Source organism: Talpa occidentalis, unplaced genomic scaffold, assembly GCF_014898055.3.
Source record: "Talpa occidentalis isolate TD23 unplaced genomic scaffold, MPIMG_talOcc4v2.1 talOcc4.7, whole genome shotgun sequence".
Lineage (NCBI taxonomy): Eukaryota > Metazoa > Chordata > Mammalia > Eulipotyphla > Talpidae > Talpa > Talpa occidentalis.
In genome coordinates this window covers 1241806-1265984 of record NW_023605083.1, presented here as the reverse complement: position 1 = coordinate 1265984, position 24179 = coordinate 1241806, and the positions used below count along the sequence as shown (strand labels likewise).

At 65.2% G+C, this 24179-nt stretch overlaps 1 protein-coding gene across 1 annotated transcript; it reads left to right on the top strand.

Moving 5' to 3' along the window:
- The first annotated feature begins 1542 nt into the window (after positions 1-1542).
- On the top strand, positions 1543-23231 carry OLFM1 (olfactomedin 1). The gene is given in 7 exon segments (XM_037493997.1): positions 1543-1567; positions 1570-1691; positions 3104-3253; positions 7223-7378; positions 9188-9407; positions 15914-16020; positions 21693-23231. Coding segments are annotated over 7 exon segments (1455 nt in total). The 3' UTR covers positions 22368-23231.
- The last annotated feature ends 948 nt before the right edge of the window (positions 23232-24179 follow it).

Genomic DNA, 24179 nt, shown 5'->3' with positions numbered 1-24179 from the left:
GCCCCCCCCCCATCTTGCACTCCTGAGCCCGCCTGGGAGTGGTGTGGCTGGAGGGCCTGGATTTGCACTTGCTCCAGCGGCTTCGGTCTCCGCGGCAGTGGCCGGCTGCAGTGGGAGGGGGCACGCAGGGCGGACTTGCTCCGCGGGTGCTACACGTCTGGGGAGGGAAGGGAAGGCGGGGAGCGTGCCCGGGCCTGGGTGCCCGGCGCAGGCCCGGCCATTCGCGCGGAGCCTGCAGTACCCGCGTGCCCGGGGAGGTGGCGCCGGTGCCCAGCTGCCGCCGGCTGCGGCCAGCCCCGTGGGGCCTGCGTCGATGGAAACAAACCCAGCAGCCCCTTCCCGGGGCTCAGCGCACGCGGCCAGCACCGCCGAGGGGCCGAGTCCGCTACAAACCCAGAGGGGAGAAGCCCCAGGAAGGGGCCGCCGCCTTGGGGGGCCCCGGGCAGCCAGCCCTTCTTCCAAGTCCCTGACCAGAAAGGGAGACCGGTGCGTGGCTGGCAGGGGCAGTGCGTGCCCGGCCTGGCCCCCTCCCAGGACCGGCCGCGCTGGGCGGGCGCTGGAGCCAGCGCCTTCCACCTGCGTTTGGGAACCTGCGAATTCCAAAGCCCCAGCCGGTGTCGGGCCCAGGCCCGCCGCCCCTGCTTGAGGTCTGGGGCGTGGCTGCGGCTGCTGTGGGGGGCCTGCAGCCCGCCCTGCCTGGGCACCGGGAACAGGGGAGCCAGGGGACGCAGCCCAGGGCCGGCCCTGCCCAGGGCCCGCCCATAACACTCTCCTCTTGGGTGTGGCCCTTCAGCTCCAAAGCCCCGAGCCCCAAACCCACGCAGCTGCCCCCTCCCAGGCGCCCGCGTGGCGCCCGCAGTGGTCAGGGGCCGCGCTGGGGTCCCCCGCCAGAGGCCCCGGAGCACCTGCCCTGCGCCCGGCCCCCTCGCCCGGCGCCGCTGGAGACCTTGCGAGGGCCAAGAGCACCCTCCCAGCTGGTTTGGGGGCCCCCAGGCCGGGTGCGGAGCGGCCCCCCGGCGGCGTCTAGGGGGCGGCGGGCGGCGGGGGCAGCGGGGTCGCGCGGCCTGGGGGCGCGTGCAGGCCGCGCTGCCGGCAGCCAGGGGGCGGCGGGGAGCCGAGCCGAGCGCGCCGAGGATCCTCCACCCATTTCCTGGGCCGATTGCGTCGCCGCCGCCCGCCGTGTCCCCGCCTCCCGGCCGCGGCCCCCGCGCGCAGCCCGCGCAGCGCTCAGAGCCGGGCGGCCCTTCCCGGCGGCGGCGGCGGGCGCGGGGCGCGGGGACCGGGCGCGGGGCGCGGGGCGCGGGGAGCCGGCGCGGGCGAGCGGGGCGCGGCGGGGCGCGGCGGGGCGGGGGCGGCCTCTCTCGGGCGCCCGGGCGCGCGGCCATGGCCGGGGCGCGCGGGGCGGCGGCGGGCGGGCGGCGGCGGGCCGAGGGCGCGCGGGGACCCGGCCGGGCGCCCCTGCCCGCCGCGGTGCCCGCCGCCTGAGGCTGCCCGGGCGCGGGGCCGGCGCGGCGCGCGGGCGCGGGAGGCGAGTCCGGCGCGATGTCGGTGCCGCTGCTCAAGATCGGGTCGTGCTGAGCACCATGGCGATGATCACCAACTGGATGTCCCAGACGCTGCCCGCGCTCGTGGGCCTCAACACCACGCGGCTCTCGGCGGCCAGCGGCGGGACGCTCGACCGCAGCACCGGCGTAAGTGCCCCGGCCGGGTGGAGCCGCCCCGCCCGCTCCTCCCGCTCCCGCCGGGCCCGCGCCCCTCCCGGCCGGACACCCGCGCAGCCCCGTCCAACTCCCCAACTCCGGCAAGTCCCTCGCCCGCCGGGGAGGCCGGGGGACTCGGCCCGGCCCAAGGTCACTCGGCGAGTCAGGGCGGGGACGCAGCCGCCCTCCGGCCCAGCCGGCGCCGTCCAGCCCGGGCGCCCTACTTTGTCAAAGCCAGGGTGGACCCGCCCCGAGGTGGGGGCCGCCGGGGGCTGGAGGGCTCTGCCCCCCACGGCCCCTTGCGTCTCCCCCCAAGACAAGGTCCCAGACGGGGGAGAGGGCGGAGGGGCCCCGGGTGGGGCTCCCCCCAGCACAGCCCCCCCTGCCTTCTGAGCCCCCTCCCGCCGCGTGGGAAGGGTCAGAGGGTCAGAGGCCAGCGCTGCCGGGCAGGGCTTCGCAGGTGGCCCAGGGGCCGGGCTCCCAGAAGGGGCCTTTCCCTCCACACCGGGGCTTCTGCGAGGGCCAGCGCTGGGGCTCCCGTGACCCCACCCCCCTCACCTCGCCTGCCCTCTGGGATCGCACAAGGGGCTCCTGCCGGAGGCCGGAGCAGGCTCTGGGTCTGGCCTCTGGGTCCCGCGCCCCGGGAGTGGATGGAGTGCAATGTGTTGCTACTACGGAGCCCCCCAGCTTCTCCTCCCCGTGCTGAAAATAGCCGGAGGTGACCGATCCCCTGGGCGAGCTGCAGGGGTGGAGGGCTCAGCGGGGGGTGCTCCCCAGGCGGCGTGGCCAGGTGCGGCAGGGCCACCGCTGGTGGCCAGGCAACACCCAGCCTGTGCAGCCCCGGCTTCCCGGCCCTCCGGCCAGCCCCGCGCCGCGGCTGGGGTGACCCCTACTCAGCGTGTGGCCAGCCACTGGGTCGCATCCGCCAAATGGCTCGAAGGCGGCCGCCTGCTCGGAGCTGGGTGTCCGGGCGGCCCTGGCCAGGCGGGCGGGACAGGGCTGGGCTCAGGCTGCAGCCCGGGGGGGCTGCGGTGCCGGGCTCCGGCGTGGAGAGCAGCGCAGGGCTGCACGCGGCCGCCTGCCTGGCCGGGCGGCGCTCTGGTTTCTGAATTACGTGCCGCTGTGAGTCAGGCGGCCCCTGCTTCCCCGCCTCGCTCGCTTCCGTCCAGCTCGCGGCTGCTGGCCGCTGCTCCCTGATTTGGCTCCCTTCACGTGCCCAGACTCCAGCCGTCCACGGAGCTGCAGACAGAGCTGTGCCGCCGGGCTCCCCCGGCCGGGCCCACCGAGGCTGTCGGGACCTCTCCCACCGCGGCTGGCGCACTTCCCTCCCGGGGACGGGTCGTGGCCAGGGCTGGCGCGGGCGCTGCCCTGTGGGTTCACTCTCTCCCCTGCCCTGTCCCCAGGTGCTGCCCACCAACCCTGAGGAGAGCTGGCAGGTGTACAGCTCCGCCCAGGACAGCGAGGGCAGGTGTATCTGCACGGTGGTCGCCCCCCAGCAGACCATGTGCTCCCGGGATGCCCGCACAAAACAGCTGAGGCAGCTGCTGGAGAAGGTGAGTGTGCACTCCCTGTGTGCACACGCGTGTGCACACCAGCCCGGGCTGGCTGGGCTCCGAGCTGCTCTTTCCCGGAGGTCCTCACTCAGACTGTTTGTGGAGGGAGGGTGGGGTGCACAGGTGGGGGACAGCTGGCTGGGAGGGGTGGGGGGCGGTGGATGGCGGCGTGGGGGTGGGAGGGGGACAGGCTGGCGGGCGGGCGGAGCTTCCCCAGGGGAGGCCGAGGGCTGAGTCGGCTCCCGGTCCCTGAGGCTCCGCCGAGGTGCTGCCCGGGCCCTCCCCCTCCGCGCCGCCAGGCACCGGGCGGCCTGTGGCCAGAGGGCTCCGTCGGTCCCCCGGCACCTTTTCCCGCTTGGGAGGCGGGTCCCGGCCAGGGGGCAGGGCAGCCGGTCACCTCTGTGGACGCCTGCTGGGGCAGAGGCTGCTCGGCTCACCCCTTCCGTGGCCACTTGGGCACCGCTGTGCCGGCTGCAGACACTTTGAATCCATTATTCCAGCTAATGTCACCGAGTCGTGTGACGATAGGAGGGGCCGTCACCCCACGCAAGCGGCAGCGTGTGACCCCACCAGGCAGCCAGCAGCGGGTGCCAGCACCCCGACCCCATGTCCCAGAGCCGGCCGCTGGCCCCGGGGCTGCTCCTGGTACCTCCCTTCCAGGCACCCTCTGTTCTCAGGAGCTGATTGTCGGGGTCCCCTGGGAGTTACTCAGGGCAGGAGGTCAGTTCCTTACCCCGCCAAGGAAAGGGGCTATTTATGTGAGACAGTGGGTAGATGTCTCATAGACACCAGAGACACCAGATAGATGTTCACACACACGCACAGCCACGCACATGCACACACAGCACACGCACACATACACATAGCACACACACACACGCGCAACCACGCACACTCACCACATGCCTGACCCTCACGCCCGCACGCACACGCACACGCCACAGCCAGGCCTCCCTCACTCATGCCTGAGCCCCAGGCTGGGGTGCTGCTGGCGCCAGGGCGGGCGCCCGAGGCTCTGTCCCCCACTCCAGCCCCGCTCCCAGACCGCCATAGCGCCCCTGCTTGCACTGGCTTCCAGCTGCTGGGCAGGTGCGGGGCCTGAGGGGGTCTGAGGGGCTGGGGGTGGGGGAAGAGTCCTCCTCTGTTCTGTCCTCTGCAGCCGCCCGAGGAGATCATTTAAAAGAATTAAGGGAAAATGCATTTAACAGATTCCACGGACAGTCACTAGCACCAGAGTGGACAGAAGCCTAATTGGGCCTTTAATTATTCAGGGCTGTGGAGGACGAGGGGGGCGCTGAGCCCCGGGGCCTGCAGGGCAGGCGGGAGAGGCTGGGCCCTGGCTCTGGGGAGGCGGTGTTTGGTGAGTGATGGAAAGCCGGAAATGGGTTCCAGAAAGCTCTACGAGCCCCTGGGGAGGCGAGCCTGGGGCTCTCCTCTCTGGCCACGTGGCCTCGCCATTGCTGCTTAAAAATTGAAAGCCGTGCTTTGCGCCCTAATGGATGCTCGTCCTCAGAGGCGGGGCCGCGGGGCCTGGCCCACAGCCTGCTGCCCTGGGGGGCGGGGCTGGCCCTCCCTCCCGCCCCACCACGGCGCCCTCCTGCCGGCTCAGGAGCCAGCAAGCCAGGGGCTGCCCCACGCACTGGCGCAGGGTTCTTGGGAGGGGTCTGGCCACAGCGCTGAAAGCCCCCAGGGTTCTGGCCCCAGGCCAGTGCAGAGGACCCCCAGGAGCACCTCCGCCGAGTGCATAGGGGGCACCCCCAGCTCTGCTCTCCGAGCCAGCACCCTGACTGGCTGCTGAGGGTGGGGACCCAGAGATGTGCCTCCTCTGAGCCTGGGCATCCTTGGGGCCCGAGGTAACCTTCCCCTCTGGGGGTTCCAGTGAGATAAACAATGTGAAGGGCCTGACACGGGGCTGGGACACCCAGAAAGGTGCCACGTGTTAGTAAGCAGGGGTCCCCCAGGCCAGGTGTGTCTGCTGCCCCTCCCCCACACCTGGTGCCTCGTGGGCACAGCACCGGTAGACCATGCCCTTCCCGCTGACCTTGAGCTCTCTGCTCAGCTTCTCAGGGCCGCACCCTGCGGGCGAGCCAGCAGGTGCGCCGGCCGAGGCCCCTGGCCGAGCGCTGCAGACCCGCAGTCTGCTTTCTGACTGGCCCGGGGGTGCTCAGGGAGGACGGCTCCCCAGAGCACGATGCTGTCTTCAGGCGGCCGAGTACCTTGGCATCCTTAGATGTGCTTTCTAAATGTAGTCTTTAAAATTCACCATTCGTGAGGCGCACCCCCTGGACTCCGTGGGGCCCCCTGGCAGGAGGTGCGTCTGGGCCCGCGTGACCCCGCAGCCTGCCCTCAGCACTGCTCAGCCCTTGCTTTGCCTTCGAGCCCAGAGAGGAGGGGAGAGGGGTGTTGGCTGGAGTCGCTCTTGCAGTAGCTCCTTCCTCCCGGCCGTCGGCTGCCGGGCACGCGCCTGCGCTGGGGGACTGGCTGGTGCGGCTCACGGGTGTGAACTCCCCTCCCCGGGCTTCCTGAGGCGCGTGGGGCGCTGCTGTGCCAGCACAGTGCCCACAGGGTGACGGGAGAAGGCAGCCTTTCCTGGCTTAGCTTATCCAGGAAACCTTCCTGGAGGAGGTGGCATTTGGGCTGGGCGTTGAAGGATGACAAATAGTTGTCACTTAAGAGAATGGCAGTGGCGATGAAGCCGGGCCAGGGGGGCGGAGACATAGGAAACAGCACGAGCGTATTTCAGTTTGCCATAGATGTCTGGACAGCAAAGATCAGGGAGTCAGAGGCGTCCTATGGGGGCTGGACGAAGCTCAATTTTTAAACTGGTTTTGTAGATATTATTTTCACACGGAAAGTCACAAAGTCACAAATATTAGGCATTTTTGAGAGCTGAGCTGAGCAGAATTGGCTTTTCTGCCGAGAGGCCTCTCAGTCGCGCTCTCTTATTCTGCCCCAAGGGGTGGGGGATGAGGAGCGGAGGCCCCGCCCGCATCTGTCCTTCCCTCCGACAGGCGGAGCTGAGCTTCAGCCCCAGAAGATTCTGTTCCTAGAAGGCAGTGTATTTTCAAATTCAGCAAAAAAATCAGAAATGAAGCTTTGTGGTGAGGGAGGTCACTTCCTCCCTAGTAAATGGATTAGATTCTGAGTCAATGACCCCTGGGCCCTGGCTGGTCCTGCGGCCACCTCCCCTGCGCCCAGCACGCTGGCACGGACGCACAAGCCTGCGGAGAAGATGCCCCGGCGTGGCCGCGCCGGAACTGTTTTCCTTGCAAGCTCCGGAATCCTGTTGAATATTAAAGTTCCATCCGAGGCGAGACTCGGCCCAGACCCGCCCGTGAGGGTGTAAGACAGCGATGCCTCATTTGCCGGCTGATTGCTCCCCGACTCCCTGCTCTGGATGTAGGTGCCCGCGGAGCCTCGTCCACCTGTCATGGGGTGTGATGAGCGGCGCAAGGTCAGGGGAGGCGGCCCCTGTCCCCGCCCCAGCTCTCACGCAGGCAGCCTTCTGCGCACGACACTGGGGGAGGTTCTGGAGGCAAAGGAACTGCGCCGGGGGCGGGGCGCCCAGCGGCCTGTTCATCTCTGTTGATATTTATGCCTGATTGCATCCTGCAAAACAGAGACTGGAAACATCCCCCGCAAGAGAAAAATAATTACCCGAAGCCATAAACCTGGCGCTCTGACCGCCGAGGACGTGGAGGCTCCCACGCCCCTGATTTGCATCCTGGTTGTGAGCTCCCGTCCTGAAGATGGCCGAGGGAGTGTTTACCGAACCAATTTGCTCTGTTTGGGGAGTTCTCGGTCATAACAATCCCCGATGCTGGTGATTAACTAGTAAATAATGCATGGGCTGCTGCGGGCTCCCAGCACGTTGGCCATGAGGAAAGGTCACCGTCGTGTGCTGGGAGACAAATACGCTGGTCTGGCACCCTCCCCAGCGCTTCCCTCAACCTGTTGCCTTTTTGACAGGTGCAGAACATGTCTCAATCCATAGAGGTCCTGGACAGGCGGACTCAGAGAGACCTGCAGTATGTGGAGAAGATGGAGAACCAGATGAAAGGTCTGGAGTCCAAGTTCAAGCAGGTGGAGGAGAGCCACAAGCAACACCTGGCCAGGCAGTTCAAGGTGTGTATGTCCGCCTCCGAGGCTTGCTGCCCCCGCGCCTCCCTTGGGCTGGTGCGGCCCCATGGGGCTGCTGTCCTTAGAAGTGGAGGCCCCCGCCCCTGCACCTGGTGGGCGAAGGCACCCCGGGAGGGGCGGGCCCGCGCTGGCCACCAGCAGAGATTGGCTTCTGAAGCCAGGGGGGCCCAGACCCCCAGCAGCTCAAGGGAAGGGACACCTCTGGTCCTTGTCATTCCGCAGCTGCTGCAGGTAAATCACATTAGCCCGGGATTAGCTTAATTGATTAGAGCCATTTCTGAGCTGGGATCACTCCGGGCAATTTTTCACATCTGACCTAATTCAGCTGTGACAGGGAACGCTGTGGGTTTGCAGGGAGGAAAGAGAGACACCAACATCTTTCTCACCTCGCGGTAAGTGTTCCTTTCATCCAGGGGACTCCGGGCGTTAAAGTCGGAGTTCGTTTGCCCTGAAGTCATATATACATGTATGCAAATATGTGTATATACGTCTCGAGTTTACTCAGCCTCGAAGCGACCAAATTGAGAAATGATATGCACCTTAATTAAGGTATACATGCATGTTAATTAGTAACCTCGCCCAGATGTAAATGAGCAGGTCAAATTCCACAGCCTTGCTTGACTAGAAGTGCTGACGTTCAGTCTTCATGCCCTTTTTATGCTAATGTTTCCCTTTGATGTGCTCTCTGCGTGAAGCAAGAACTAATTCGCTTTCAAAAGCCATACGTTATATAGATGAAATGGTGAGCTAATGAAGATATAAATCTCTATTATAAATAAAAGAACAGCAGCCTGATCCCGTTGAGGCACAGTAAGCTGATCGCTCTCATTGGAGGCAGGTGGATGGACATGTCCTGGCTCCTGACACGTCCTCATGAATTATCTTGAGAAGAGGTTGACCGGCCTAGCCTAAAAGAGTTTGTGTCTCTCCTTGAAGGGCAGGACTCCCTTCCTCGTGGCAGGTGCGGAGCACTCAGCCGCCGCGGGCTGGCTTGTCTTTGCAAGCTCTGTCCACGCAAACTTGTCCCCCAGTTCCAAAATTGGGGGCAGCCTGGCTCTGGGGGAAGGAAAGCAGCCCCTTACTTCTTACCATGATTTCATTGCATTTAAAAATGTCAACAGGCGTTGCTGCGAGGGAATCTAAGCGATGTTAAACCAGCGTGTTTAAACTAAGTCTAGCAGTGAAGGGTGATTTTTGCAGTGACCATAAGAACTTTTGTCCCTGAATGGCTAACTGTGTAGGGCAGGCTAGTGAGCTAGTTCTTCAACAGTATTTCATTTTCTTGCTTGCAGGGCTAACTTAAAAGAGTTTTTTCAATGCTGCAGTGACTGAAGAGGCAGTCCACTCCCATGTAACCATGAAAGAGGGCCAGACAGCTTTTTGCACCCTGCATTTTTACTATTATTTTCCAATCTTTAGCACCATATCACTAAGGAACCTTGAATACAACCAGGATCCTCTTTTGCATGCGACTGTAGCTGCATTTCATGAATAGTTTGAACCCTTGTCAATGCATTTTTTGAAAAAGAAAAAAAAAACTTTGTGTATGTGACTTAAAGCATGTAACCTTAAGATGTTGCATTCTAAACTGACAATAAAGACCTTTCCCAAATATGTTGGTGTTCTGAAGACTGTTTAATATGCTCTCCTAACTCATTTGGTCCAGAATAAATCAACCCATTAATAAAGTGGGAGGATGCACATTTCCCTCACCTAGGGAGCAGCCAGGCCAAGGCAGGGTGTGACAAGTTTTTGCACGCATCGCTCTGAACCCAGCTTATTTTAACCTTGCAGGCGATAAAAGCGAAAATGGATGAACTTAGGCCTTTGATACCTGTGTTGGAAGAGTACAAGGCCGATGCCAAATTGGTATTGCAGTTTAAAGAGGAGGTCCAGAATCTGACGTCAGTGCTTAACGAGCTGCAAGAGGAAATTGGCGCCTATGACTACGATGAACTTCAGAGCAGAGTGTCCAATCTTGAAGAAAGGCTCCGTGCATGCATGCAAAAACTAGGTAGGCCCAGCACCCTGTGGGGGCGTGGCACTGCACAGCCCCCCTCTGCTCACACACAGGTTTAGGGAGCGGTGCTGAAGTGGACAGCGCCCACCCACCGCCCGAGGCGGCGGTGGTGCTGAAGTGGACAGCGCCCTCTGCCTCAGGGGGCGGCGGGTGTGCTGCCGTGGACAGCGCCCTGGCCTCGGGGCTCTTGGGTAGGGCTACCCTGAGATCCAGGAGAGCAGCGTCTGTTCTAGGCCGCGTCTGTGATCGTGCGAAGGCCGACTCAGAGACCCCACTAAGTTGCACATCTGAAACAAAAATAGGATGATGCCTGCTGTGACATGGGACCTTTGGAATGTGTGTGTGTGTGCGCGTGTGTGGGGGTGCGTTTTTGAAGCACAAGCTTAGTAGGGTGGAAACACGTCAGCTTTCCTCCAGGTTGAGAACAAGGGCTGCAGATGCTCCTTGACGTACTGACGCAGGCATTGTTTGCATAAAAAAATGAAACCTCCCATCACAGTGTAGCTGCCGCTGACCGCATGTGAGGGCTCCCTCCTGGGAGCCTCGGAGCTCCCGGGTCCCGCTTGTATTTCCTATGCAGGACCCCAAGGTAGGGGGCCCCCTTTGGATTCTTATTTGTGATTGAGATCTGCTTGCCTCATCAAACATTCCTGCCATTCACTTCAACAAACCCCAGCACCTATGCGACACACCTGAAGTCCCAGTGCCATGCTGTGCTCTCCTAGTAAAAACTAACTGGCCCTCCTCATTTAGCTGGCATTTAAAGCAAGGTGGTTTTAGATTAGATACTTCTTTTTTTAAAAAAAGATTTATTTATACAAGAGCTGGGGTACAGGTCAGAGGCGCGGGAGGGTGAGAGGACTCACCAGAGGCAGAGTGGGGAGCAGAACAGGCAGAGGGACTGAAGACACTGCTGAGGGGAGCAGCGGGGAGACAGGAGAATCTGCCGCACCATGTGGGTTGCTCCCTGGTCGGCCGGGAATCGAACCTGCGCTGTAGAGGCTGTGGACAGCTTCACGGCGCTGCGCTCAACCCGCTGTGGCACCAGGGAGGTCCCATAGATTAGATAGTTCTTAAAGGAACTTTAGGGTAATTTTGCTTTGTGACAAACTTTCCCTTGGGTTGTATCTGATGTTCTAACTTCGTTCCTTTTTACCTCCCTCCCCCCACGTACACACACTCCATGTGCCTTCGTATAAATGAAAATATCCCCAAGAACATATACTTTTAAAAGTCTTAGCGTTGTCAGTGAAGCAAAAGAGAATATTTGAAAAGCAAGGCGATAGTCAGCCAGCCTTTGCGTTTAAACAATTCCCAGCCTAGGTGATGTTACCGCTCTGGTAGGTGTCCGAGCGAAGGCGTGACTTTTAAGTCCCCGGTCCTGGGGGAAGACAGGATGCTACTTAGGGAGCTTAAAAACAAGCCCATCTTAGTGTCTGCACGCCAGCGCACGAGGGATTGTCTGCTGCGTTCTTTCACTGATGCGCTTCCTGGCACCCCGCTCCTGGTGTTTGGGGCAGGGTGACCTGGGGCAGGCCCAGGGGGCTGGGCGGGCTGGCTGGCCTGCCGTTCCTTCCCAGCCCACATCCCGGTGTGGGTGTTTGCAGCGTTGATGGCTGTGGGGTTGTGTTAATAATCACAGGCGAGAGGATAAGTTCTATCGGGCACAGCCTTTGAGTTTCTACCCATAATTCCCCCGAGCACCCTCTCTCCAGACCCTGCCCACTTCCCACTGAGAGGCCTTTCTCCGCTTCTAGAGGATCTAGGGGTCGGGGCCTATTTGTTTCTTATTTCCCCACAAGCAACTGTTCCCTCCCCGGCATAGCGCATGTGTATGCCAGCAACTACATTATAAACCCACACTTTCCAATTAAGGGACCAAGTTGCAAAATGGAAATTCAGAGCAAGAAGTTACAAACGTGAGGTGCTAAGGGCCTTCCTGAGGGGCCTTCTCTGCGGGGACCAGCAGCCGTGCCTCTGTGCTTGGCCTATTTTTAGAAGCTGAGAGAAGTTACCTCATGCTTGAGATCTTGGAGCTTTTACATGGTTACCCTTGAGCCACTCAAACTCTTGACTTGGGAGTAAAGGGACAGATAAACAGGGCTCTCCATGCCCGTTGGAGAGCAGCTCTTGCTTTCACTTCTGCATTCAGTCCTCTCCTCTTGCAGGCCATGACCGGCGGCCCCACGGCATGCAGCCTGTGGTGGGGGCCAGGGGTCTGCGTCTCACCAGCCCTTGGGGATGGCCTAACTGTGGGGACTGAGGCCGGAGGCTTGTCACGATGAGACAGTGAGGATGGCTGTGTGTCTCCTGCATCTGCCTTCTTGGGCGTTGGCTGCCTCTTCTTTTTTTCCACAAAACGAAGGTGTAGGAGTCCTGTGTGGGTGACTCACCCGCGGGGCCCTTCCCACCACAGACGCCACACTGTGTGGTGAGATGGGTGGGTGGGTCCAGGGGCGCGTGGATGGATGGATAGATGGGCAGGTGGACGGATGGATGGACAGACAGATGGACGGATGGAAGGATGGGCGAGCGGGTGGCTGGATGGACAGACGGGTGGATGGAAGGACAAATGGCCGGGCAGGCGGGGGGCTGGCTGATGGACGGGGCTGGACGGATGGGTGAGTGAGTGAAGGGAGTAGATGGCGGATAAACGGGTGGGCGGAGGGGCAGCCAGGATTGGCTGATAGAAAGACAGGCCAATAGATAGGCAGCCGGGCGGATAGATGTTAGATTTAGCAGCTGCTGCCGCTTCTCCCTCTTCCTGGGGTTTTGCTCAAGCTCAGGCACTTGCGGACAAGGGAGCCCCTCAGCGCAGCCTTGGCTCCCGCCTTGCTAGCAGGCGCCCTCTCCAGCCAGCTTTGCAGCCGGCCTCTCGCCTGGGCCTGGAGGTCCTCCGGGCGCACAAGAGCCCTCTGCCCGCGCGCCTGCGCGCCTCGAGAGCTGTCCTGGCTGGCGGGGCGCCCCAGACACAGCTTCTCACCAGCTGGTCGTTTCCCCTCTGGTCCCGTCGCCTCCGGCTCCAGGGGCCCCCCACTGTGGGTGTCTTGGCCTGGCAGACGGTGTCCTGGTTCCCTGCGGGGTCGCGGTGCAGAAGTTCCCCCAAGGGCTCGTAATCAGGCCTCTCCTTGCCCCCAGGCCCTGCAGGCTCCGCTGATGTGCTGTTGCATCAGGAGGGTCCCCTCCAGAGGGGGCTGCGTGTTTTCCAAGGGGCCAGCGAGAAACTTGACTTTGAGAGTCTTCTTGCCGGCCGGAGGCGCGCTCAGCCTCTCGGGCGTCCTGGCAAGGGTCCCCTGGAGACCCCCGGGGCACCTCTGGTCCCCGATGCTGCGTGCTGGGGCCTGGGCGTCGCAGTGGGCTTGGCTGCCTGGAGGCAGAGCCTGGTGCCCAGTTCCCACGCGCGCCAGTGTGCCCTGGGCGTGTCGCGGGTCCGTTACCCCAGCCCCCGGCTTCTGTGACGGGGACGGCGGACCTTGCGGGTCTCCCGTCAGCCATCCCGGGCCAGCAGTGCTGGCGCCCATCCCAGTTGCACGTGTGGGCTCGGCGTCCCGTGAGGCCGGGTTTAGGGGGCTCCGTCCGCAGGAGGACCCACGGGGGTGGCCCCAACTGCTGCTCACAGTCCCAAAGGCTCCTCCTTCTGGAGGGTGCGCAGGACTCATCGGGTGAAGCCGCCCGGCCCTCCTGCCCAGGCGAGGGGCTGAGCCCGCAGCCGGGCCTGCGCGTGGCCTGCAAGGGGTCCCCACAAGGATGTCACCGGCTTTACTTTCCCGGTTTCCAGCAGTAAAGGCTGGACCAAAGCAAATGCAGAGGCTGGGGGCGGGGGCCAGAGGGTCCCGGGGCCCACTCTGCGGCTGGGGCCGTCAGCCCCTCCTCTGTCCTGTCTCTGGCCTGAGTTCCTTGGCCCGAATGTCACCTGGGCCCCTTCGCGCATCTGGGCTGGGGCTCAGAAGTGGCTTCCCAGGAACCGCAAGAGGCAGATGGTTTCATCCGCTTCCAGATGCCTCCTCCTCCCCTCCTCCCCTCCCCTCCCCCTCCCGAGCACCCCCTTCCTGAGCACCCGTGACAAGGATCCTCCCCTGAGCTGCTGTGCCAGCCCTGCGCATGGCTCTGCTCTGCCTGGGGCATTTTTAGATCCTGTCAATTCCCGAGGTCCTGGCAGCGCCAGTCTGGACGGAGAACCAAAAATAACTCCCTGACTCAGGCAGGGCGGGCGGCCTGTGGGCCTCCAGCCCCGGTGGCCTCGGAGAGCGGCCTGCAGCGGCAGCTTGGGGAGCAGGGCTCCCCAGCCGGCGGCGCCTCTGCCCACCCCAGCCCCACAGGCTCCCGGGACCAGGGCACCAGGCCGGCCCCTCGGCGGGGAAGGAGGAGCCCCGCCCCGGTGCAGCGACGCTGCTGCACCCCCCAGCGGCCCAGGCCTGGCTGAGGCCGGCCCGCGGCCACCAGAGCAGCGAGGTGCAGCCCTGAGCGCCCCCGTGGGCAGCCCTCCTGCCCTCTGAGGTCGTCCTGGAGGCTCTGCGAGGCGGGCCTGCTGTGTAGACAAGGGTCCTGCCCCCCCAATTGCCCTGTGCGGGGAGCCCCGCCCCTGTGCTACCTGCCGGCCCCAGAGCACGATGCGGGGACTTTCTGAGCGATGAATGATTCTGCCTTCACGTGCTAGAGGTCAGAGGTCATTCACTCATTCATGGACAACACCCCAGGCTGAGTTTGGGGCCCGGGCCAGTGTGAGTCTCAGGGCCGAGCCCCCGGGCGTGGGGCCACTCACGTGGTCAGTGGAGGCGGTGGGCGGGGGCAGAGGAGGGCGCTCGCAGGAGCCCAGGAGGAGGCGGGCAGGCGGGGGTGCAGGGGGTGCTGCAGGGGGGTGAGCGGGCTCCTGCTGGGATTCTCCCCTGAGCTGGGGGCCGACCTGCCCCCGCTGCCTCTGAGGACAAGAGTCCGGCCCACGGCAGGTGGCCCGCAGGGCGCGGCGGCCCAGACTCGCTCAGAGGACCGGGCAGTCAGGTCGCAGACGCCAGGGCATTGGCCGAGGACCCAGAGTGCCAGGACCCGCGCGCTTGGGACGCAGGCCAGCAGGGTCTCCGCCTGGCGTCCCCAAACGGTGGCGCCCTCTGGGGCGAGGCTGCTCCGGGCCCCCTCAGAGCCAGCAGCACCTCCCCCAGCGCAGCAGGGCGTGCCTCCGGGGACGCTCCAGGAGCCCGAGGCTGTGTGGCCACTCAGCGTCCCCTGGTGTGGCCCCACGCTCCCCCCGGGGCAGTGGAACAAAGCTTGGGGCCCGAGGGTGCAACCCAGGGCCCGCTTCTCCCATGCCTCCCCACGAAGCCCTCGGTGCACCCACCGACCCCCCGGAGGACGGCGAGGAACCTCCTGAGGTTTCCAGAACCCTCCTACCCATGCCCCTCCCCACCCCCGTCACCCTGTGGAAGGGTCTCCCCAGCCCCGCCCCGCTCGCTCCTCCGCGGGGGCAGGCCCAGCTCACCCACCGGCCGCGGAGTGACCGTCTGCGGACCCGCCGCCGCGGAGCTCGGGCTGGCGCCCGTGGGCGCGCTTCTCCTGCAGCGGGCCCGGCGGGGTGGGGAGCGGCGCAGCGCGGGTTTCTTTTTCGGGTCTGGGCTGGAGGCAGCAGCCCGTGCGCAGCCCCCAGGACTTTGGAACCGGCCGCGGCGCTGCGGGGGTTGCGGTGCAAAGCCGGCCTTCTGCTCACAGACGGCTCCCAGCCCCCCAGGCCGAGCAGCAGGCGTGGGCCGGCGTCCGAGGGGCCGCCTTTCTTGCACAAACACCTCGTTTTCTCTCAGGAAGAGGCGGGAGGCACCCAGACTGCAGAGGCGGCGTGAGCCGGGCCTCGCCCCTCCCCGTGGCCGCTCCCAGCCGCCCCTCTGCTCTGGGGACCATCTCCCGGGGGTGTCAGGCTCCGTCCAAAGCGGCTGGGCTTGCGCGCGTATGTGCGTGTGCGGGCGTGTGCATGTGTGCACATGTGGTGCACACACGTACGTGTGCGAGAGGCAGACGTGGCATGCAGGGAAGGGAGGCCAGGCCACACAGGCCTCGTCGCCGTCCCCACCTTGAGAGGGAGAACTCAGTTTCCCTGACTTGACACTTTGCCCTCGAGCCAAGGCTGATTCTGGAAAGCCACAGTGGCCGGGCGCGCGGGCTGGGTCCAGTTGGGGTGCAGTCCCAGTGGTGGCTGCCCCAGCCCTCAGAGGCAGCCTAGGGACTCCCAGAGCGTGGGAAGAGCAAGGGCTGGCCCAGGCTGGCCACCAGTGCTGAGTGACCAGAAGCCGGGCCAGCCTCCACCTGCCAGCAGGTGTTCCTGGGGCCATACCCGAGGTCGCCTGCCCCCCAGAGCACACGATGCCTCCCTGCAGGGCGTCAGCAACAAGCAGGCTGGCCCGCCCAGCTTGGAGCCTGGCGACGGCCCCATGCATGCGGGAGGGCGGGGACCCTCGCCCCAGCAGTGGGGTCCAGCCAGGCACTCACTCTTCTCCCCATGCTGTCCCCTCTTCCAGCTTGTGGCAAGTTAACGGGCATCAGCGACCCCGTGACCATCAAGACCTCTGGCTCAAGGTTTGGTTCCTGGATGACCGACCCGCTGGCCCCAGAAGGTGACAACAGGGTGAGTGCCCTGCGCGGGCTCGGCGGGTCAGCTGGACTGGTGTGAGCGCAGGGGACGAGGGACCCGGCTCCATCCTCAAACTATTGCCACCCACCTGCCTGGTCACTCCAGGGCCTAGGACCAGGGAGCTTGGTGACTTTGGGCCGGGCCCAGGTCCTGGCTGAGGACCCTGTGCAACCCAGAGCCTCAGCCCAAGGGCGCAGCGCCGCTGGGGCAGGTGTGTCCGGCCACGCAGCCCTCCCTGGTGAGGCGCTTCAGCTGGGCAGGCCGCACCCTGTGTCGGGGCTGGAACTCCCAGTCCCTGTAGAGGCCCCAGGTCTCCTGTGCTGCTGCCCCCCCTTTGCAGCTCGTTTGCATCCCTTCCAAGGCCGGGGGGACACGTGCACCCCTTTGATTCTGGGAGGAGGCCGTGCCTTCTCTGGGCGTCCCCGGGGAGACCCAGAAGAGATAAGCTCCGCTGGCCTTGATCTGGGGCCCTGGCCCTGGCGGGAGCCCTTCAGGAGGTGGGCAGGGAAGGGGCTGCCTGGCCTGGGTGCCACCTGTGCCCGAGACGGGACACCTGAGGGACCCCCGGGCAGGGTCCCCGCAGGGCTGGTGCAGGGCAGCTGCTCCGCCGCTCCAAGTCCCCTGTCACCCACAGCTGCAGCTGCCCCGTGAGCCCCCATGAGCCCCCCGCCGGCTGGAGCCCCCTGCCCGCCTGCGAGAACTTGCAAGATATTTAGGAAATGAACGCTTGAAAACGCACCCCGCTCCCCAGCCCAATCAAGAAAGGGGCTGAGAACGCCGAGCTCCTAGAGCCTCGTGTCGGTGGCTTGGACAGAAAGGACCGTCGTGTCCTCGCTCCTGGGCTTTCTGGCTTTGGAGCCGCCCCCGACCCCGCAGGCACCCCAGGTCTGCACATTCACAGCAGGAAGGACCTTAGTGCTGGCTCCTTGTCCCCTCCGGGAGGACGGCGGGGGCAGGGACAGTGGCTCTGGTCTGTCTCACCCACCGCGGGGCAGGGGTGCGGCTGCGAGGCCCAGGCCACGGCCGGTGGGCTGTGGGGGGGAGGCGGCTGCAGGCTTGTTTTCTGGACCTCGGAAGCGGGTGCTGCCGGGTTCGCTAAGACCCTGCCGCATCTCCCTGGCCGGCGACCCCGCTCTGCGTGGCCAGGCGAGCCCTCCTCCCAGGGGTGGCGACAGCAGTGACCACACAGAAATCAAAACGAGTCCGTGGTGCCGGCCGGGACCCCTGCTGACCGCGGGGTGTGGGCGCAGCCACCTTCCCGGTGGGGCCTCCAGCTGCCCTCCAGCGTCAAGGTCGCAGCTTGACGGGAAAACCGGGCCCAGAGGCCGGCGCGCCCCTGGCAAGGGGCGGATGCTCTCACTGCCCCGTGTCACCGCAGACGCTGCCGTCCCAGCTGAGTCCCCACATCCCCAGCTGCCTTCTCCCCACCTCCCGCCTGCAAGCTGCTCTTCCCACCAGGCACACCCCAAAACTCAGGCAGGCCTGTTGGGACCTGAGCGCCAGCCCCCATGAGCAGGGCGCAGAGGAAGCCCTGTATGCGCAGTTACCGCGGGGCCGCCACGGCGGCTGCGCCTCCCGGCCGCTCCCGGTGGTGCAGGGGCCTCCACGTATCCGGGCGCCTGCTGGCCCCAGCTGTGTGCCTCCCAGAGCAGGGGGTGTCGGCAGAGCTGTCGAGGGGCTGATGGGTGCCCTTGATGGTTACGCGTCTCTTCTGCTTGATGACTTGATCGCCCCCCAGGAGAGCAGCCTGGAGCCGGCCCAGCGCGGGCTGGAGGAGGCGGGGGCTGTCTGAGCGCGGCGAGGCTGTGGGGGGGCACCCCGACCCCGCTCCCGCCAGCTGGCTCAGCACAGCGCCTGCAAGGGGCCGCCCCGCCGCATTGATCGGACAAACCGTGTGTTTGTTTTGCTCTTCCTCGTTCTCCCTGCAATTTTGATCACACGCGCGGGGGGCCGATGAATCGCCCCAGCACGAAAGGTCAGTGTAGCTCGGTGCTGGCTGCCGCCCAGGGCGTGGCCAGGGCATGGCCAGAGGCGGAGCGGGGAGGAACGTGGCCTGGCCGGACCCTCGGTGGACAGCCCCAGGCCCGTTCAGATGCCTCCACCGCCATCCCTCCAGGATGCATACATTAAGCACCAGCTGTGTGCAGCCGCTGCGGGGGGCACTGGTAAACACCCACATGCCAATGGCACGGGGCTCCCCAAGCACCCCCACGCCAGGCTGTCCCCCGAGACCTCCAGAGTCCAGTTCCCCCTCTGAACTGAGTGACCCGCACACTGGCCGTGGGCAGCACCTGAGGGATGAGGCCAGGACCATGTCCCCAGCCTCACAGGGCCTTTTGAGCCGTCCCAGGCCAGGCAGCGTGTGGACGAAATGGGCTCTGGCAGGCGAGTCTGGGATTCAGTGTGGAGAGCGGGAGGAAATCGTCTCGCCACCCACCCCCTCGTCCCACCCCAGGGGCCTGCTCTGCAGGGCCAGCTCAGTTCCTAGGGTGGCCTCAGGACTCCAAAGCAATTGCCACCCGCGGGCCAGGCAGCACCCCCAGGGCCCTCTTTGGGACCACGTTGCGCTGTCCCCCACTGAGGGTCAGTCCTGGACAGTAGGGCGTAGGGGGTGCTAGCAGCAACTGGGTCTAGACCCAGCAGGCGGGGGTGTCCCCAGTGGGTGCCCCCTGGCTGGGAGCCCATGGTTTGGAGCACTGGACTGGGATCCCCGACTTTGCCTGCAGCCTCTGTGGCCTGGACGTCACCCTGGCTCAGGCCTCTGTCTTCTGGTCTGGAAATGGGGTGATAGCGGCTGCCACAGTGGGTGGGGCAGAGAGAACCGGGAGCAGGCGGCATGGCACGGAGTGTCCCGTGTATAGACGGACGGTGCCCGAGTGTGTCGCCCCTATTCTGGTCTCGGCCTGTAGCTGGGTAACCGCCAGTCTCCGTGGACAGAGGTCAGGTCCTTCCAGAGACTGGGAGAGCCTGATAACCCGACCCCCGTGCACAGGAAAGCAGGCGTTGCCCAGAACCACAGGGCCAGCAGCACCACCTCGGGGCCCGGGCTGCGCCCGCCAGGCCCACTGAGCTGGTCCCCGCCTGCAGGCAGGGCCGCACACATCCTGGAAGCCCTGCCTGGGCCTGGCCTGGCCTGGCCTGGCCTAGAGGGAGGACATCGGTGCCCTTTCTGTCGGAGGACTGGCTGCCTGCCTCCCCTGGGGCTGGGGGGCTGCGCTGGCCTTGGTGGGGATGTGGGCGGGGTCTGCACACGCGTGTGTGGCTGGAGCAAGGATTTGTGACGTAGCTGGCACATCATGACCCGCGAGCAGGCTTTTAAAACCTGGGCCACGGCCGCCACTTGAGCCTGCTAATGGGAATCGAGGGCTGGGCCCCAGACCAGGCTGTCCGAGATGCCCAGTTGAGCGGCCTCCCAGCCAGCACGGACTCCGGCATTGCGCTCGCCGCCTGCACCTCAAGGAATCAGCCGGGAGTGTCCCCCAAGCACCTGCACCTGCCCACCCCCAGGGCCCAGAGGCCGGCCTTGGCGTGAAGGTGTCCCCGGGACCCGGTGGAGCAGGAGTGAGGAGCTTTTCCTCCGGGCGCCCCGCCCGGGTGTGCCAGGCCGGAGGCGGGGGGCGTCCCGAGCGAGGGCTCCATCTGAGCCGAGTGCACGGGAGGGGAGGAAAGGCCTTCGAGAGATCAGGTGGGACAAGGGCCGAGGGTCCCAGCGCCCAGGCCCTCGGGCCGCCACAGCGCCCCCGAGACTCACGCTCAGCCTCGGTGGGCGTTTGACACCCTGGGAACTGGCAGGCCCTCGAGTGGCCTTGGCTGTTAAACGCTTCGCTCCTTGTCTGGCTCCCCTCCCACCCGAGCTGCATTTTCTGGAAATTGTGTTGTGCTGTGTTCCATTTGCCAGTTTACAGGGGGAGAAGGTGGCTTGGAGATCTTAGTGACGTGGTGCCAGGCTCACCTGGGTGTGTCCTCAGGAAGGAGCCTGGCCCTGGGGCGGCCACGGGCCCGGCAGACAGGCCCCGGCCCTCGGGGAGCTGCTGGCGGGGACTGGGCCCCGGCCTAGGTGGCAGCGAAGCCCCCTCGGGTGCTGGGACCCGGGCCCCGACCGAGCCTTCAGAAGGGGGGCCCACCCAGGAGGCAGCCGCACAAGGCCCTTTGGGGCCGCGCTGGCCGGTGACCCCCAGCGCCCCGGCCCAGCCCAGCCCATGACCCCCCACCGGGGCCGGCCTGCGGAGTGGGGTGCTCAGAGCCTCCAGCGGGACCCAGCTGGAAAAAACACTAAAAACGAGCAGCCCATCGGCCTCTGGCGTCCGCAGGAGGCCTCAGGAGCAAGGTTGGGATTTTTTAAATTTTTAACGCGAGTAGCAGGAGCCGGCGCCGCGGCCTCGGCGGCTGGAGCAGCTGCCTCGCTGCCAGACAGATGCGCGGGGAGCGGCCTCCGCGGCAGCCGCGCCCCTGCCCAGCGGGGCTGCTTTCTCATTTGTTCCCAGATTGGTGGAAAATGACTAAAGTGTTTTGTGCACAGTCTCGACAGCTTTCGCGCGAACTAGCGCTTAAGTGATAATCCGAATCTCCGCCCCGTAGCCCCGAGCCCGGCTGCTCCTGCACGTGACGCCTTGGGGTGTCGGCAGCAGAAGCCCCGCAGCCCGCGTGCTGCTAGGCAGGCCCCGCCCCGCCCTGGCCGGGGGAGCGGTCGCGCCCAGAGTCACAGCGTGACTCACGGGTGATTCAGCCCCGGCACCCCCCGCTGAGCCGACCTCGGTGCCGGGCCTGCACTGCGGCCTGAGCCAGACTGTGAGCCCCCTTCGGAGCGGTGCTGTGCCCCTCCTGGGCCACCCTCCTGGCGGGCTCAAGCACAGCAGCCTACCCCCCACATTCCTACCCCCCCCCCCAAAGAAGTGCAGGCTTCGGTCGGGGAGCAGCAGCCGCCCCACAGCCTGGACACGTCCCCTGCAGGAGGCTCGACGGGGGCCGTGGTGGTTTGGGTCTCTGGCGGCTGCCAGGAGGGACATGCCCTGGGGTGTCCCCGACACAGTGGAGGGGATGAGACACCAGGTCCTGAGAAGTCGGCTTATTGCAGGGATTGCAAGGGGCAGGAGGTGACTCAGTTCGGTCCCCTGATAAGAGGGTTTGAGGGGACGGGGCTGGGAGCAGAGGGCCTCAGCTTTATTGGCTGAAAAGCTACGGAGGGGTAGAGACTCCTGGACGTGGCTCAAGGTCAGTCGTGTCCGGCACCAGTTCCGCGTGAGGCATGTGAAGGGGCTGGTCTCCAGATCACGGGGGATTTGGCATGTCCCGGTGTCCCTGGACCTCTGGTGCCCACCCCACGTTCCCCGTCCCCGCGGCTCTGGGGCTCAGCTCGGGGTGGTCACGTCCACCCACCCAGGCTGGTCAGACGCGCTGCTCCTGTGAGTGCAGACCTCCGGGAGGAGGTGCAGCTCTCTCTGTGCACCCTGCAGCTGGGCATCCCGGGGCCCAGCCAGGCCCAGGTAAGCTGGACGCCTGGCCCGGCCCCCTGGAGCAGTGCCCCGTGGGCTTGGAGGAAGGCCCGCCCCCTCCCGTCTCTCAGCTCCTTCCCTCTCGGCCAAGTAAATGAAACCAACTCCTGGCCGGCTCCCCACCCCCACGCCCCCCACCCGCCGCCCGCCAGCTAACGGGTCTGCCCCCCGCAGGTCTGGTACATGGACGGCTACCACAACAACCGCTTCGTGCGCGAGTACAAGTCCATGGCGGACTTCATGACCACGGACAACTTCACGTCGCACCGCCTGCCGCACCCCTGGTCGGGCACGGGGCAGGTGGTGTACAACGGCTCCATCTACTTCAACAAGTTCCAGAGCCACATCGTCATCAGGTTCGACCTGAAGACCGAGACCATCCTGAAGACGCGTAGCCTGGACTACGCCGGCTACAACAACATGTACCACTACGCCTGGGGCGGCCACTCGGACATCGACCTCATGGTGGACGAGAACGGGCTGTGGGCCGTGTACGCCACCAACCAGAACGCCGGCAACATCGTCATCAGCAAGCTGGACCCCGTGTCCCTGCAGGCGCTGCAGACCTGGAACACCAGCTACCCCAAGCGCAGCGCCGGCGAGGCCTTCATCATCTGCGGGACGCTCTATGTCACCAACGGCTACTCGGGGGGCACCAAGGTGCACTACGCCTACCAGACCAACGCCTCCACCTACGAGTACATCGACATCCCCTTCCAGAACAAGTACTCCCACATCTCCATGCTGGACTACAACCCCAAGGACCGCGCGCTGTACGCCTGGAACAACGGCCACCAGATCCTCTACAACGTCACGCTCTTCCACGTCATCCGCTCCGACGAGTTGTAGTCGGAGCCGCTGCCCGAGGCCGAGGGGCCCAGCCGCCCCCAGCTCACGGCCCCGAGGACAGCTGCCAAGATGACCCCCGGGACCCGGCCGGAGAGGCCGCCGCCGCGGGGCTGCCGCCGTGGTGTGCTGCCTCTCCCACTCCCAGCCGCGGCCGGAGACCACGGGCTCGGGAAGGAAACCCCCTCTTTGCAGCTGGAACTGCAGCCCAGGGTCCCGGTCCCCGCCCCGCCCTGGCCCACTTTCTGGTCAAATAACACACTAAGAAATAAGGCGTTGACTGTTGGCCACTCCGCCCCAGAACCACCGCTGTTAGGGCCCATGGACACCCCCAGGTCGTGGCCAGCCCTGATGGACGTGGCGTCGCGTCTCCCCGAGGCCCCGGGCCACATAGCTAGTCTCACTGGCCCCCCACAGCCATGCATTGCGTCTTAGGCTGTCCGTGCCGAGGACCCGGCGGCGCCCAGCCCTCGCCGTCGGTCAGCGCAGGGCAGAGCTGCCCGCGTGGCCGGAACCCCGTCCCCCGTAGATACGTTGTGCAGTGTCCGTCCGTTCCTCCTTGAGGTGGTGACTTTGTGTGTTCAGTTACGCAGCGAATGTCGTGACGCAATGCCGTAGTCGGGTTAATACGTGGATGGCTTTTGTTTTGAAAAAGAAAATAAAAATCAGTGTTCGCCCTTCTAGAGAGATAATCACGTTCGTGTCCATAATAATCGAAGGACTCCTGCTCCCCTCGCTCAGTTAGCAGATGCGCAGCCGCGAGCCGCCCCCGGGCGCGCGCCCCAGGTGGCGGCGTGGAAAGCGCGTTTTTCAGTCAACACGAGGGAACTTTGTACACCCGGTTAGCTGAGGAACAATAAAACACTAGGAGACGTCGTGGCTTCGCTCGTCATTTCTGGGGGTTTAGGTGCTGGGGACCGTCTGGTGTGCAGGTGCGTCCCGAGCTCAAGGGGTCCCCTCGGGAGACCTGTGCCCCGTCTGAGCCCAGGAATGTGCTGGGAGCCCCGCCCTTGGGTGTATCAGGAGGCTCCCCGCCGAACCCCCACTGCCAGGCTTTCTGACGGGCCCGGGAGGGGTCGGGGCAGCTGCCAGCCAAAGAGGGGGTGCTGGGAGCCCAGGTCCCGGCCATCCGGTGCACTCCCATGGGGGTGCAGGAGGTGAACCCCCTTGGAGGCTGGGACCCTGGCCTGCACATGGGTCGGCCTGTCCTCTGAGCAGGCCCGGGACAGGCCACACCGCTACGTCCCCAGGCGGTCTGCAGTAGACTGGGGTCGGGGCCAGCAGAGAAAGAACAGGCGAGTGTCTCCATCATGAGAGGCTCCGGGTGGCGCGGGCTGTGGGGGGAGGTGGAAGGCCGTGGGCCCATGGGGCGCCAGCCAGCCCGAGAGCTGGCATTGAGCACGCCCAGCCCGGTCAGTCGGCCGAGCTCCCTCGCAGGTCCTGGACCCTGTGCCCATGAGGACGCAGGAGCCGGTGCCCGAGGAGGACCTGGTGGGCGGGTCCGGGCCCAGCTCCCTTCTGCTGACAGGCTCTGCCCAGGAGCTGGGAAATGCAGGCTGAAACACAGAGAAAGAAGCCCCAGTTCTCTCTCCACCCCCTCTGGTCAGGTAACTGAGGAGCGCAGTGACCAATGGCCACTTCTCACCCTGTCAGCGTGGTGTGAGCACCCTCCAGCTCCCTGGGTGAGAGCAGGGTAACCCTGGCCCCTGGGGCGGCTGCAGGGCGCAAGTGCTGGCCACTCCTGGGCCCGCCCTCCCTGGCCGGGGCCACCTCTTGGTGCCCCACAACTGTCGGCCCGTGCCTGTGGGCGGCCCC